The sequence below is a fragment of the Saccopteryx leptura genome, chromosome 3 (genome assembly GCF_036850995.1).
Source record: "Saccopteryx leptura isolate mSacLep1 chromosome 3, mSacLep1_pri_phased_curated, whole genome shotgun sequence".
Classification (NCBI taxonomy): domain Eukaryota; kingdom Metazoa; phylum Chordata; class Mammalia; order Chiroptera; family Emballonuridae; genus Saccopteryx; species Saccopteryx leptura.
In genome coordinates, this window is record NC_089505.1 from 87207065 (window position 1) to 87222407 (window position 15343).

At 49.9% G+C, this 15343-nt stretch overlaps 1 protein-coding gene across 1 annotated transcript in view; it reads right to left on the reverse strand.

The window, feature by feature from the left end:
• NOL9 (nucleolar protein 9) overlaps positions 1-15343 on the reverse strand; it is a 21768-nt gene continuing 6425 nt past the window's right edge. Inside the window, exons 7-12 of the mRNA XM_066374915.1 lie at positions 8569-8730; positions 8092-8389; positions 7436-7547; positions 5836-6013; positions 4047-4180; positions 1-3373 (exon numbers count right to left, since the gene is read on the reverse strand). Of these exons, the coding sequence (XP_066231012.1) occupies positions 3218-3373; positions 4047-4180; positions 5836-6013; positions 7436-7547; positions 8092-8389; positions 8569-8730 (1040 nt within the window). The 3' untranslated portion in view covers positions 1-3217. The remainder of the gene's footprint in view (positions 3374-4046; positions 4181-5835; positions 6014-7435; positions 7548-8091; positions 8390-8568; positions 8731-15343) is intronic.

The window sequence follows — 15343 nt, forward strand, 5'->3', positions numbered from 1 at the left end:
TTCACATTCTCAAAAACATTTAATGGCACAGAAAACAATGTTAAGTGAAAAGGGCTGGACAGAAAAACCACACATGGAGGACACCAACATTGTAAAAACAAAACACATGACTTAGAAAAACACCAGACAAGCCAGCACCACGGCATTACCAGAGACCAGCCCATTGGCCGTGATGGGCTCAAGGATCATCTTCTACATGTGTGAGCTGTTCAAGCTCAAAAGCATTACATACAGGCTTAGGAAAAGCTGCCAGGAATAAGAACTGTGGGACCCAGGGACCCTGGAGCTCTTTAGCTGGACCCTCAGCAGGAAGAATGGTTTTCAGGTGAACCTGCCCAGAGGTGGGACAGGTAAGACAGTTTCAGATTCCAGCATTTGACTTTCTGCTTTATCCCAGCATGACCGTGAACCATTTGATCCTGGTCCCGGCCCTCTAGGGCAGGGGTCCCCAAACTTTTTACACAGGGGGCCAGTTCACTGTCCCTCAGACCGTTGGAGGGCCGGACTATAAAAAAAACTATGAACAAATCCCTATGCACACTGCACATATCTTATTTTAAAGTAAAAAAACAAAACGGGAACAAATACAATATTTAAAATAAAGAACAAGTAAATTTAAACCAACAAACTGACCTGTATTTCAATGGGAACTATGGGCCTGCTTTTGGCTAATGAGATGTTCAATATGCTCCTCTCACTGACCACCAATGAAAGAGGTGCCCCTTCCGGAAGTGCGGCGGGGGCGGATAAATGGCCTCAGGGGGCCGCATGCAGCCCGCGGGCCATAGTTTGGGGACCCCTGCTCTAGGGGTTGGCTGTCTAACTGGAGACGGGAGCCCACTAAGTCATGGCTCCACCTCTTACAGCCGAGCCTGTCGCACTGCCACTGCGCAGGCGGGGATGCCAGGAAGCGCTTTCATCCTGTCCCAAAGTGGGCGCAGGTGCAGGTGAATGTCTCTCTCACAACCACACTGCTTGTCAGCGGTCCATCCAGGGTGTGAACTCAGGGCTCCAACGTTCAAGCTTGCTGTCTAACCCACTAACTACCCTGGGACATGCAAATCTAAAAAATAATTTCTACCAATCAATTTTTTAAAAATTCAACATTTGGTACAAAAGAAACTTTGTACCCATGTCACTTGGTCCCCATACCGTCAAAGGATCCCAGTTCAGGAGGCCAGGCTCTCTGCGTGGCTGGGCCCCTCTCCACCCCTGCTGTCCACTCCCGCAAGCCTGTTCTAGATTCTGATTTCCTGAAAATCATAATCCAAAGCACCTGAAAAGGGCCAGCTCACTGTCCCTCGTCCCTTCCACCAGTCCTGTTTCCGGGCCGGGGCCGCAGAAGGCACACCGATTCTTACCCCCAGGCCTAGGAGGGAAAAACTGAACTGCTTCTGTTTGTAAGATAAAATGAGCTCTAGAATTAAAAATTTTGTCATTTACTTTCATTGCCATCTTTTCTGGAGAAGGAACCTTCAAATAACTGTAAGGAATCACAAAATTGGTGACTCAGGAGTTCCACATTCTAAATCACATATTTCTTTAATTTTCTTGAAATAAGTATGCAGTTCTTTGAAAATGACACAAAAGATTTAGAATAACTCCAATGCAGACCCATTCTTGCTCTTGAACCACAACAGACTGTAGAAATAACAAGCCCAAACCATTGACACGGATAATCAAATGGCCACCCAAGGTTCAGGGTACAGCTGCCAGTCTTAGTCGACACAGAGCCCCATCACCAGGCCCTCCACAACGCTGGAGAAAGGCCCATACAGGCTCTGCCGCCAACTCCAGATCTGGCCCTCTGATCTTGGCTGACAACTCCCTCTAGTGGCGACATTAGTTTCCTTCCCAGATGAGGACAGGAAATGCAGCTTTAACAGCCAGCAGGTTAGGCTAACAGGCAGCCTGAAGGTGAGGAAAAGGCAAGTGACAGGGAAAGGGCTGCACTTTTATTCTGAGACTCGCTGCTAACGACCTACGGTGAATATTATTATAAAGAGACAAGGAACCAGGGAAGGGGGCAAAAAGCTGGCAGTGGCAGATTGTCTCAAAATTCTTTGCAAGGCCAAGACAGAAGGACATGTACAAGGTCAACTTAAATACAAATACAAGGCAACTAAGCAGTTAGACCTTCACTGGTCTCTAGAACATGAACATTCACTCTGGGGTGAGGAGGCAGCCTGTGAGAACCACATGCTGTGGGTCTGAGATGCTGAGTACTTCAAGACGGTGATCATCAGTAATGTAAAATCGGATGTTAAAACCTGCACACCCTGGCACCCTCCTTCACCAGAACCGGCCAGGAGGCTGAAATGCGGATACCTGCGTTAACTGCTGCCTCAGTAAGCACCTCAGCACAGAAACGGCACGCCTGCGCACCAAAACCACTCCAACCCTGGAGGATACGGAATCCTAACCACCAGGAAGAGGAAGAGCAGATACCCATCGTTTTCCCCTAAAGCCAGCTGGGCGAGTGGCGGCACCACCAGCTTCTTCCAGCCCAGGAGAAAGTGCACATGGCGCAGAACTGACCAGATATACAAGTTCAGGCCCAGCCACCAAAGGCAGGAGGGGCCTTTCTCGCGAGAGCTGCTCTTTGCCCCGGCCTTCTCTTCAGTCTCAGATGAGAAGTCAATTGGGACAAACCTAGGTCCAGACTTTCATTTGTTAAACCTGGATGAAAATTAAAGACTAAACAAGATCTTTTAACACTTGGCCCACGGGAATGAAAGAGAAGCTGGATAGCATCACGCAGATCAGGGAGGCTGCAACCAGCCCCAGGCAGACCTCATCAGAGGGTCCCCGACCCCCGGCCACCATGGGGCGAGGGCCAAAGTGCGTGTCCGCGTCGCGTCCTGTTATGCTTGGACCCCGCCTGCCTTACCCCTTGGTACATTTTTGTGGCCCTAGTCTCCCTCTTTTCATCCAGATTTCAACCACCAGGTGCTTGAAGAACTTTTGTAGGAATCAACCATATTCTTTGTGTCAACGGCGTACTCTTTTTCCTGCTGCTTTAAATCACACAGGATGAACCAAACTGCGGACCAGGGCAAAACTGGGTCACGTAGCTCTAAGAAGGGACTGAAGTGTGCTACAAACTCCCACGAGCTGTGCAGGACACACTGCTCCGTAGGGCGCCCTGGCAGCAGACGTCAGGCTGCAAAGTCAAGCTTCCTTCACTTGTGAAGCGGTCCTTCCCTTATTAAAAACATCAGTTTGATTTTCGGTAGAATTTAGCTTTTGGGTGTTGTTTCTCTTTCTCTTTAGGTGTTGCCTCAGTTTCTCTTGCTCCGATCTCCTCTGATGATCCAGGAATGCCAAGATTATAATCTGTCGTGACGTAAGGGATCATCCCCTCGTGCCCATGCTGCAATGGAAACAGAGAGGCTGCATGGACACACCTCCAACCCGCCCAGTCTGTCTCTGCAGGAGACAGGGCTGAAAGCGGGCCTTAGTGCGGTCCCCTTCCCTGTCCCTCACGGGGCCCCGGACGGCTGGGCTCAGGCACAGGAGACGCCTCCTTCTGGTCAGCTCCAGACACCTCCACCAGCACATGTGGGAAGTGTGGGCGTCTCCCTCTCACACCAGTGGGGAAGGAGGAGAGGAACAGCCAGGCCACGCACAGGCTCTGCAATTGGCTCTGGGGCCACAGAGACGCCTTTGGCCAGCACGACCTTTCTGTGGGTGCACCTGAGGCCCACCTTCTTGCCCCAGGAGGGGGATCCTGGGGAGGCCGTGCTGCCCCTCCCCCTGCTGCCCCAGGAGGGGGATCCTGGGGAGGCCGTGCTGCCTCTTCCCCTGCTGCCCCAGGAGGGGGATCCCGGGGAGGCCACCGCTGCCCCCTTCCCCCACTGCGCCTCCTGGCAGAACGGCTCTCCCCTGGGACTCCCGGCCATGAGCAAGGGAGGTCAGGCCCTGCCTCGGGCCTCGGGATCCTGCAGCCTCGATGTCGTGTAAGTGTCCCCAACAATAACCTGCCTAATGACTCTGCTGGGCCCACGGCCTTGCTCCTCCAGTGTGGCCCTGGGGACCACGCTCACCTGGTTCTTGAGGACACACCGTGGGATAGAAATGGCTCCGACAAGCAGGCAGTTCACGGTCCTCAGCTCCTCTGGAGGCACGGGCGTGAGGATGTGGAACAGCCTCTTCTCCATGTCGATCCCCCGACACACTCCTGGAGGACGCACAGAATATACAGATCCCCCTTTCTGAGAGCTCTCCAACCTCCCTGCCACGCCGAACTACAAAAAACTCTTGTAATATAAGTTTCTATTTCAATGGGGTTTTACTTTGAAAATACAAAGCAGTAAGAGATGGAGTGAGTGTGGAAAGACTTGATATACTTCTCGCTCAGCTGTGGGGCACCCAAGCGGTCTCCACACCAGAGTCCTGTCCGTCTCGCCTCCGGCACACACAGGTGAGAGGCGGGGGGGGGGGGGGGGGGAGGGTGGCCACAGAAAAGACTCAACTTTTCCCACCACCAGTTCCTTCATGGTCTGGGCAAAGTGACATTTCTCTGGAAATGCTTTTTTGTTTTTAATTTTTATTTTATTTTCTTATTATTACTATTTTTTTTTACAGAGATAGAGTCAGAGAGAGGGACAGACAGGAACGAACAGATGAGAAGCATCAATCATTAGTTTTTCGTTGCGCATTGCAACACCTTAGTTGTTCATTGATTGTTTTCTCATGTGCCTTGACCGTGGGCCTTCAGCAGACCGAGTAACCCCTTGCTTGAGCCAGTGACCTTGGGTCCAAGCTGGTGAGCTTTTGCTCAAACCAGATGAGCCTGCGCTCAAGCTGGCGACCTCGGGGTCTCGAACCTGGGTCCTCAGCATCCCAGTCCGATGCTCTATCCACTGCACCACTGCCTGGTCAGGCTGGAAACGCTTTTAAGTACAGTATTGTTAAGTCAGAAATTTATAATTATTTAAGAATTTTGCTAATTTTAGGTCACTGTCCAGAAACATTCACTGACATTTATATACCTCATGAGTCCTGAAGGTCCATTTGAAGGACCCAAGTGAACAGGAGTGTGGGATGGGAGAAGGGGATGTGGGGAGAACATCAGGACCTCAGTTTTGGACTAAGACCTAGATGCCAGGGAGCTGTCCAGCAGAGAGGTGCACGGGGAGCTTGGGCCTGGAACTTAGATGCACGATGGGGCTGGACAGATCCTATGGGAAGTCAGCATAAAGATGGACTTCAAGGCCCTGGACGGTTGGCTCAGTGGACAGAACGTCAGCCAGGCATATGGACGTCCTGGTTTCGATCCCCAGTCAGGGAAGAAGAGAAGTGACCTTCTGCTTCTCTTCACCTCCCTCTCCCCCTTCTCTCCCTCTTCCCCTCTTGTAGCCAGTGGCTCAATTGGTTAGAGTGTCGGCCCTAGGCACTGAAGATGGGTCCATTGGGCCAAGTATCAGCCTCAGGCATTAAAGACAACTTGGTTGATTCAAACATCAGCCTGTAATGGGCAGAATATTGACCCCAGATGGGGGCTGCCGGGTGTATCCCAGTTGGGGCACAAGCAGAAGTCTGTCCATCTCCCCTCATCTCACTCAAAAAAAAAAAAAGATGGACTTCAAGCCCCAGCAGTGGGTGAGATGGTGGGAAAACATGCCAAGTGAGAAGGAAGCTCAGGAACCCCAGATTTAGGGGAGCGGCAGGAGCAGAGAGAGAGCTGCTTCCTTCCTGCCCTCCAGCCCAAGGCCCACTGTGCCGAGAGAGAGACGCTCTCGGACCCCTGGGGCCGGCAGCTACCCGGTCAAGACCAGCTATCAACAGCCAAAGAAGTGGGTAAATTTATAGACACATTTCTCTCTCACTCACCAAACCCCAAACAATCACAGATTGGAGTCTGGGCGAGCAGGATAGGTCCATTCACATATCCTCTGACATCATCCAGGATCTTGCAGAGGCCGATCCAGCTGGCATTCAGAGCATACAGGATATGGGTAGGCGCGACATCAGCGTGAATAACCCGGAGGGCGACGGCATTGAAAGGAACCTAGAAAACAAACGTGCGTCTTTCTAGAAATTCTTTTTTTATTATTATTCAATTTTTTAGGTGACACTGGTAAATAAAATTACATAGGTTTCAAGTATACAATTCTATGATACGTAATCTATCGTGTGTTCACTACCCTAAGTCAGATTTTCTTCCGTAACCATATAAATAACCCCCTTAAATACCCCACCTCCTTCTATTAATTCTAACTGAAAACTACTTTTAATTTTTATCAGCTGACTAGCCTGCTAGCTAGTTATGTCTGCCAAACTGTCTACCAAAAAGTATCTGGACAGAATGGAAACACCAACCAGCATGTGCTCAGAGTTTTACTGCTTTACTACAGAGAACCTAAGAAATTTACACCAAGTTCTGTGTACCATTACTATGTGCTAGAAATCTAAACTTAATACCTGGAACTTTCTTGTCTAAAAGGGACACACAAAACACAAGTTTGTAGATATCCTACAGGAGTTAACAGTCACAGGTGACTGTGAAGACCCCATTCAGACGCCTCTACTGCAAGAAAGTCAAATTACATCAGTGAGAAAAGCTGCAGCTCACTTCCTATGTAACATATTGAATTAAGCCTGACCAGGCAGTGGCGCAGTGGATAGAGCATCAGCCTGGGAGGCTGAGGACCCAGGTTCAAAACTCCGAGGTCGCCGGCTTGAGCTCAAAGTCGCTGGCTTGAGCAAGGGGTCACTCACTCTGCTGGAGCCCCCCGTCAAGGCACATATGAGAAAGCAATCAATGAATAACTAAGGTGTCACAACGAAGAATCGATGCTTCTCATCTCTCTCCCTTCCTGCCTGTCTCTCACTAAAAAGAAAATGCTGCTTATTGCTTGTTTATTCTCCCACCACCTGTAATCCTAATATTAAGGTGGTTTCTTCCCAGAATAATTCTTAGAGCTTGGATTCCAAGATGCAAATACTTTGGTGCTAGATATGACTTTGAACAGCAACATGCCAAGCTCTAAGGATACTCGCTGGCGGCCAGGTGCCACCATTCTACCAGGTTGGTACCATCTCCATGCTGCAGATGACAAACAGAGTCACACATGGCTCAGAAGTGAAAGTTCTGGAACCAGACTGCTGGGTTCAATCCCACGGTCAGCTCTGGGGCTAGGCAGACACCGTTAACCAGCACGAGAGCTGTGCCCAGCACCACACCGCACCACACGGCATTAAGAGGATGGACCTTGGAGGCGGACTGCCCAGGTCTGAGGCCAGCTCTGCCCCTTCTGCTGGAAGACTCAGCCTCCCACCTGCAGAATGGGAACAGTCACCGAACCCACACGGGAGGATGGTTCTGAGGATGAAATGAGAGAAGAGCTGTACAACAGAAGTGCTCGGCACGCAGGAACCCACAGAAGTATTCGCTAGGTACAGCTGATGCCCGCACAAGTTCAGGTCCTACCTGGTAGGGTGTCAGACCATTCAGGGGCTGCAGTGGTTTCGGCGCCGCGGGCTGCAGCTGGCCAAGGTAAGCTAACACAGCCAAGTCACGGAAAACTCTGTTATGCGACTCTCTGAAAAGGAAATCGGCAGGAGGTGAGTAGGGACTTCCCCCTACAGGCCCACCCCCACTCAGAAACAGTACACTTGTCACTATGCAGCTCACATTCACGCCTGAGTCTCCGCACAGCCCGCCTTTCTATAAAGCCCGGGGAAGACGCAAAGCGGCAAGACACCTTCACATCACAGCTCCTGGTGACCTGAGCTGGAGACCTCGCTGGCTGCTTCACCCGGGACACTGCTGACTCTCCTTCATGCATTACAGCTGAGCTAGAGCTCCGATGTCTTAGAGGACTTACTGCTCTTGGGAATTGAGGACAGCCCGGGCCTAGGTAGCTCAGTTGGTTAGTGCTCCATCCCAATATGTCAAAGTTGCAAGTTCGACCCCTGAGCAGGGATGCAACCAGGGAATGCACCAGTAAGTGCAAAAACGAACTGACATCCCTCAGAAATCCATTTTTAAAAAATTAAAAAAAAAAAAAAAAAAAGGAATTGAGGACAGAAGGCCTTGATAAACTGAAAAATAACTTAACCCTTCAGCCATGATAGTTTCTTTACCTATTTCTTGGAGTTTTTCTAAAGGCAAAGTCCGTCTGGACGCAGATCAGCTGATGTCCAGTAAAGGACACTGGACTCTCCTTGTCCTCGTCGCCAAACTCCAGACTGTCTGCAAACTCTGGCAGAAGGAAGCCCCTGTTTCTGACCTTGGACTTGCTCCTCGTGTACAGGCCGTCGGTGTCGTCCACGTAGTCAGGGGTGAGATTCGGCATGAACTTAGAGCGGCCGGAGCTGAGCTGGACCACGTGGCTGGGAGACAGCAGGCGGATCAGATCCACGAGCAGCAGAAGCCCTTCATCTGCGAGGAAGGGGACGACATGGGCTGTGAGTGTTCCCACGGGAAACCAGCCGCTTATTCCCAGACAGAGCAATCATCAACCAGAAGGATCTCCTAAACACGGGCTCCGGCCAGTGCCTACAGCCACGAGCTGACTCCACGTCCGTCCCTTGCCGCTGGACATTCCTCTGGGGGCTTACCTGTCACCCAGCCCATTGTGTTGACGATAAGAGGAGCCTCTCTCTTGTAGGAGCCGAAGACGTACTTTATGATCTCAATGTAATTCTCATAGTTGCTTTTACAAGAAGATTTCCCAAAATAGACCATTTTCTGTGGTGTCCGCTGGTGGGTGAAAGGTGGTCCTGAGAGAGAGATAAAAGTGACAAATCCATGACTACTTACAAGGTGGAGAGGTCAGCCATCACCTCTGACAAAGATCCTTAGGAAATATGAGACCATCCTACCATCAGGAACAGACAGACGTGTTCCCACTTCCAGAACTCTTAAGTTTCATATTAATATAAAGACATGCTCACTGTCCCCTGAACAATTAGCCCCAATTATGTCCTAAAAAGACCATTCATTCAATAAACATTTACACCTATTACATGCTGGACTCATTCATCCTTGTAGGGCTGACGTTCTGGTAAAGGAGCGATGAATAACAACAGCAATCTCTTGTTGGAATACAGCACTACGTTTTAGGCGTGTTACATATAGTCTTTAATTTCCGTAAAAACCCCATGAAGTATGTAGTATCATCACCCTCGTTTTCACTGACGAGGAAACGGAGAGAGATGGACTAGACCAAGGTCACACATCCAAGCAGGTATGTATCGGCTGGGCTTGCACTCAGGCAGCAGAGTCCCCTCTGGAGCTCACACTCCCTAATCACATCACCAGTCTGATCAGCCCGGGCCACTGTGCACGTCGTCTGGCTGCAGCCAGGCCAGAGTGCTCAGCGGCCGGGTACCCAGGACCTTGTGACCACATAGTAGACAGGGCGAAGGTCTTGGTCAATGTGGCTGGGGCAAGGCCACCCAGGACAGAGCTAGTGAGACTCCCCTCAGGTTGTGATCCATGGCCAAGAAAGTGGTCCGTGTGATCAAGGCATTGAACACACACAAAGGGACTGAGCAACAACATATAGACACTGAAAATAACCGCAGCCAGGGTTCCTACATCAAAGAAGGGACTTGACTTGCAAACAAAGAAGGGGAATGGCTTAACGAGAGAGCGAGCCCTGGGTGTCAGAGCGAGTGGAACAATCAATGCAAACGCATAAATCTTTTTTTTTTTGTATTTTTCTGAAGTTGGAAACAGGGAGGCAGTCAGACACTCCTGCATGCGCCTGACCGGGATCCACCAGGCATGGCCACAAGGGGGCGATACTCTGCCCATCTGGGGCGTTGCTCTGTTGCAACCAGAGCCATTCTAGCGCCTGAGGCAGAGGCCATAGAGCCATCCTCAGTGCCTGGGCCAACTTTGCTCCAATGGAGCCTTGGCTGTGGGAGGGAAGGAGACAGACAGAGAGGAAGGAGAGGGGGAAGGGTGGAGAAGCAGATGGGCGCTTCTCCTGTGTGCCCTGGCCGGGAATCGAACCCAAGACTTCTACACACCAGGCCGAGGCTCTTACCACTGAGCCAACCAACCAGGGGCATAAATCTTAATAAACAGGAGACACAGGTGTGTGTGCATGCACATATGTATCCACTTAAACATACAGCAAATCCACCTGACCAGGCGGTGGCGCAGTGGATAGAGTATCGGACTGGGATGCGGAAGGACCCAGGTTCGAGACCTCGAGGTCGCCAGCTTGAGCACGGGCTCATCTGATTTGAGCAAAACTCACCAGCTTGGACTCAAGGTCACTGGCTCCAGCAAGGGGTTACTCAGTCTGCTGAAGGCCCGTGGTCAAGGCACATATGAGAAAGCAATCAATGAACAACTAAGGGGTCACAATGCGCAATGAGAAACTAATGATTGATGCTTCTCATCTCTCTGTTCCTGTCTGTCTGTCCCTGTCTATCCCTCTCTCTGTAGGAAAAAAAAACACAAAAAAACAAAAACCATACAGCGAATCCTCGGGTTACAGCAGTTCCATTCTTATGCGTAACATAACCCAAATTTTGGTGTAAGTTGAAACACACCCTAGCCTAACACAAACAGAACACTTGCACTTTCAACAGTCCAAAATGGTGTACTGGGTGCTGCCAACTCCCTCACTCATACTGCGTTACAGCATATTCTTCTACTGTGTGCAACAAAACTAATTCGCCCCCATAGTCCGTAAGTATGACGCTAATGGGCGTAAGCCAAAACACTCGCTTCTCTTTTTTTTTTTTTTTAAGTTTTTACAGGAGTGAGCATTGTAAACTCGAAATGTCGTATGTCTAGACTGTTGTAACCCGAGAACCCCCTGTATATGGCGTGTGCAGTTTCACACATGCGTGCATTTCCTGGCTCTGCCTACCAAAGGGATCTGTCCACCTGAGGAGGCGAGCGAGCAGCGATGGCACCCAGGAGGAAAGAGCACACCTGGTCACAGCTGGAGTGGAGTACCTGGCCAAAGCGTGCTCAGCCGAGCAAGCACAGGGAACATGAGGCTAATGTCTCTGTCACAGGACGCCCTGGGAACACAGCATCACCTCTAGATATAGTCACTAGAGACAGTCTATATGTACTCTCCAAAACTGCCATCATCACAAAAGGTAAGCGATGTGGGAGGAACTAACTGTTCCAGACCGAAGGGCACTAAAGCTGTGTAACGACATACCGGGCCCACACAGATGACTGGGACAATGGACAAAACTTAAGTAACAGTACTGGAGCAACATTACCGCCCTGTTCTGGGTGGTTGTGTTATGGTTATGTACTATCTTTTTATTTTATTTTATTTATTTTAGAGAGGAGAGGGAGAGACAGAGAGAGAGGAGAGACAGAGAGAGAGAAGGGGGAGGAGCTGGAATCATCAACTCCCATATGTGCCTTGACCAGGCAAGCCCAGGGTTTCGAACCAGCGACCTCAGCATTTCCAGGTCGACGCTTTATCCACTGCGCCACCACAGGTCAGGCTGTACTATCCTTGTTTGTAGAAATACCCATTGAAATATTAAGGAGCTGTCCGGCCTGAGCCAACTCTGACCTTCCTAGAAAGACTGTAATTGCCTGGCCTGTGGTGGCGCAATGGACAGTGTCAACCTGGAATGCTGAGGTCACCGGATTAAAACCCTGGACTTGCCGTCAAGGCACATATGACAAGCAATCCATGAACAACTACAGTGAAGCAACTATGAGCTGATACTTCTCACTCCCCACTTCCCCATTTCTTCCTGTACAATCAATAAATAAAATTTTTTTTTCCATTTTTTATTTTTCTGAAGTTGGAAACAGGGAGGCAATCAGACTCCCGCATGTGCCGGACCGGGATCCACCAGGCATGCCCACCAGGGAGCGATGCTCTGCCCATTTGGGGCGTTGCTCTGTTGCAACCAGAGCCATTCTAGAGCCTGAGGCAGAGGCCACAGAGCCATCCTCAGCGCCCGGGCCATCTTTGCTCCAATGGAGCCTTGGCTGCAGGAGGGGAAGAGAGAGACAGAGAGGAAGGAGAGGGGGAGGGGTGGAGAAGCAGATGGGCGCTTCTCCTGTGTGCCCTGGCCGGGAATCGAACCCGGGACTTCTGCACACCAGGCCGACGCTCTACCACTGAGCCAACTGGCCAGGGCCTATATAAAATCTTAAAATGATAAAAGTTGGATCCTTTCCTTAAATCATACAGAGAAATTTATTCAAAAATGGATCCAATCAGAGACAACAGACCAAAACCACAAATCATGCAGCTGAAGCGAGCGCAGAGAGGACCCTGACCTCCAGCTGCATCCGGAACCAAAGTCATCCCCTCCCAGAACCAAAGAACTGAGCCATGTTGGAAGCTGACAATGGAACCCTTTTAGAAGCAAAGGGTCCACTGTCCAGAAAGATGTGGTGCTAAAGCCCCTCGCCACAAATGGGAAGTTCCTCAAATTAAAACTTGCCCCTGCCCTGGCTGGGTAGCTCAGTTGGTTAAAGCATCATCCCAATACACCAAGGTGATGGATTCAATCCCCAGCCAGGGCACATACAAGAGTCAACCAATGAATGCATAAAGATGATCAGAGGCCCTGGCCAGTTGGCAGTGGTAGAGCGTCAGCCTGGCGTGCAGGAGTCCTGGGTTCGATTACCAGCCAGGGCATACAGGAGAAGCGCCCATCTGCTTCTCCACCCCTCCCCCTCTCCTTCCTCTCTCTCTCTTTCCCTCCCGCAGCCAAGGCTCCATTGGAGCAAAGATGGCCGGGGCGCTGGGGATGGCTCTGTGGCCTCTGCCTCAGGCACTAGAATGGCTCTGGTTGCAATAGAGCAACGCCCCAGATGGGCAGAGCATCGCCCCCTGGTGGGCATGCTGGGTGGATCCCGGTCGGGCGCATGCGGGAGTCTGTCTAACTGCCTCCCTGTTTCCAACTTCAGAAAAATACAAAAAAAAAAAAAAAAAAAGATGATCAGAAAATCGATGCTTCTCTCCCTCTAAAATCAATAAAAAAAATTGTTCCACCAGAGTTTTCGCATACTTGTTCCCCTTAACCGACTGAAATCCTGGACCGGGGAGGCTGATTTAAGCTTCCTCTGGTCACTTGTGTGGCTGCCTGAGAAGTAAACCTTTCTCTTTGCGGGAGGACTGGAAGGCTGGAGATCAAAGACCTAAATATTAGAGCTAAAACTTACAAATGTCGTAGAAGAGAACAATACAGAAAATCTTTAGGACACTGGGTTTAGCAACAACTTCAGAGATATGTCACAAATAGCATAAAAGTAATATAAGAAAAATCAGAAGGCCCTGGCCGGGTACCTCAGTTAGTTAGAGAACACTGTCCTGAAACACCACAGTTGCAGGTTCGAGCCCTAGTCAGGGCACACACAAGAATCAACCAGGGACCGCATGGGTAAGGGAACAACAAATCAATGTTTCTCTCTCCTCCATTTCTCTAAAAGTTATAAAAAATAAATAAATAAGAATCCCTGGAGGAAAAAAAGATCCCTAAAATTACATGGTTTACATCATTATACAGTGTTAAGATGTTACTATTAAAGAAAAGTGTTTTTTTTTTAAATTTTCTTATTTTATTGATTTTAGAAAGAAGGGAAAGGGAGAGAGGCAGAGAGAATGGGGGGGGGAGAGGAGAGGGGTAGGAAGCAGCAATTTGTAGTAGTTACTTTTCATGCCTGCCTTGACCAGGAAAGCCCGAGGTTTCAAATCAGCAACCTCAGTGTTGCAAGTCAATGCTTTATCCACTGCGCCAGTACAGACCAGGCTGTAAAGTTGTGTTTCTATTGATAGTTTACATATAATAAAATGGATAATAATTCTATTTACTAAAATGGAATCCTGGAAAGTGTCACAGTTTGTTTTTTAATTTCTGGAGGCTGGAGAAACAGTTACAAGAATACCATGAGTCTGGTAGAGGGAGCTTCACATTTATATCTTATAATATTATATTCTGAGTTTTTTGGGGGTTTTTTTGTTTGTATTTTTCTGAAGTGAGAAGCGGGGAGACAGTCAGACAGACTCCCGCATGCACCTGACCAGGATCCACCCAGCATGCCCACCAGGGGACGATACTCTGCCCATTTGGGGCATTGCTCCATTGCAAATGGAGCCATTCTAGAGCCTAAGGTGGAGGCCATGGATCCATCCTCAGCGCCCGGGCCAACTTTGCTCCAATGGAGCTTTGGCTGAGGGAGGGGAAGAGAGAGACAGAAAGAAAGGAGAAGGGGGCCTGACCAGGTGGTGGCATAGTGGATAGAGCATCAGATTGGGATGCGGAAGACCCAGGTTTGAGACCCCAAGGTCACCAGCTTGAGCGTGAACTCATCTGGTTTGAGCAAAAAAAAAGCTCACCAGCTTGGACCCAAGGTTGATGGCTTGAGCAAGGGGTTACTCCGTCTGCTGAAGGCCCGCGGTCAAGGCACATATGAGAAAGCAATCAATAAACAACTAAGCCTGACCTGCAGTGGCACAGTGGGTAAAACTGTCAACCTGGAATGCTGAGGTCGCAGGTTCAAAACCCCAGGCTTGCCTGGTCAAGGCACATATGGGAGTTGATGCTTTCTGCTCCTCCCACCCCTTCTCTCTGTCTGTCTCCTCTCTCAAAAAAATGAATACACAAAATCCAAAAAGAAAAAGATCTACCAGAAGACATTTAAAAAATAAAAAATAAAAAAAAATAAAAAAATAAACAACTAAGGTATCAAAACGAATAACTGATGATTGGTGCTTCTCATCTCTCTCTGTTCCTGTCTGTCTGTCCCTATCTATCCCTCTCTCTGACTCTCTGTCTCTGTATAAAAAAACACAATAATAATAAATAAATAAAATTTAAGAAAGGAGAGGGGGCCCTGGCCGGTTGGCTCAGCGGTAGAGCGTCGGCCTAGCGTGCGGAGGACCCGGGTTCGATTCCCGGCCAGGGCACACAGGAGAAGTGCCCATTTGCTTCTCCACCCCTCCGCCGCGCTTTCCTCTCTGTCTCTCTCTTCCCCTCCCGCAGCCAAGGCTCCATTGGAGCAAAGATGGCCCGGGCGCTGGGGATGGCTCTGTGGCCTCTGCCTCAGGCGCTAGAGTGGCTCTGGTCGCAACATGGCGACGCCCAGGATGGGCAGAGCATCGCCCCCTGGTGGGCAGAGCGTCGCCCCATGGTGGGCGTGCCGGGTGGATCCCGGTCAGGCGCATGCGGGAGTCTGTCTGACTGTCTCTCCCTGTTTCCAGCTTCAGGAAAAAAAAAAAAAAAAAAAGAAAGGAGAGGGGGAAGAGTGGAGAAGCAGATGGGCGCTTCTCCTGTGTGCCCTGGCCGGGAATTGAACCCAAGACTTCCACACACCAGGCTGACGCTCTACGACTGAGCCAACCGGCCAGGGCCTATTCTCTGAGTTTTTGTAAGATAGCAT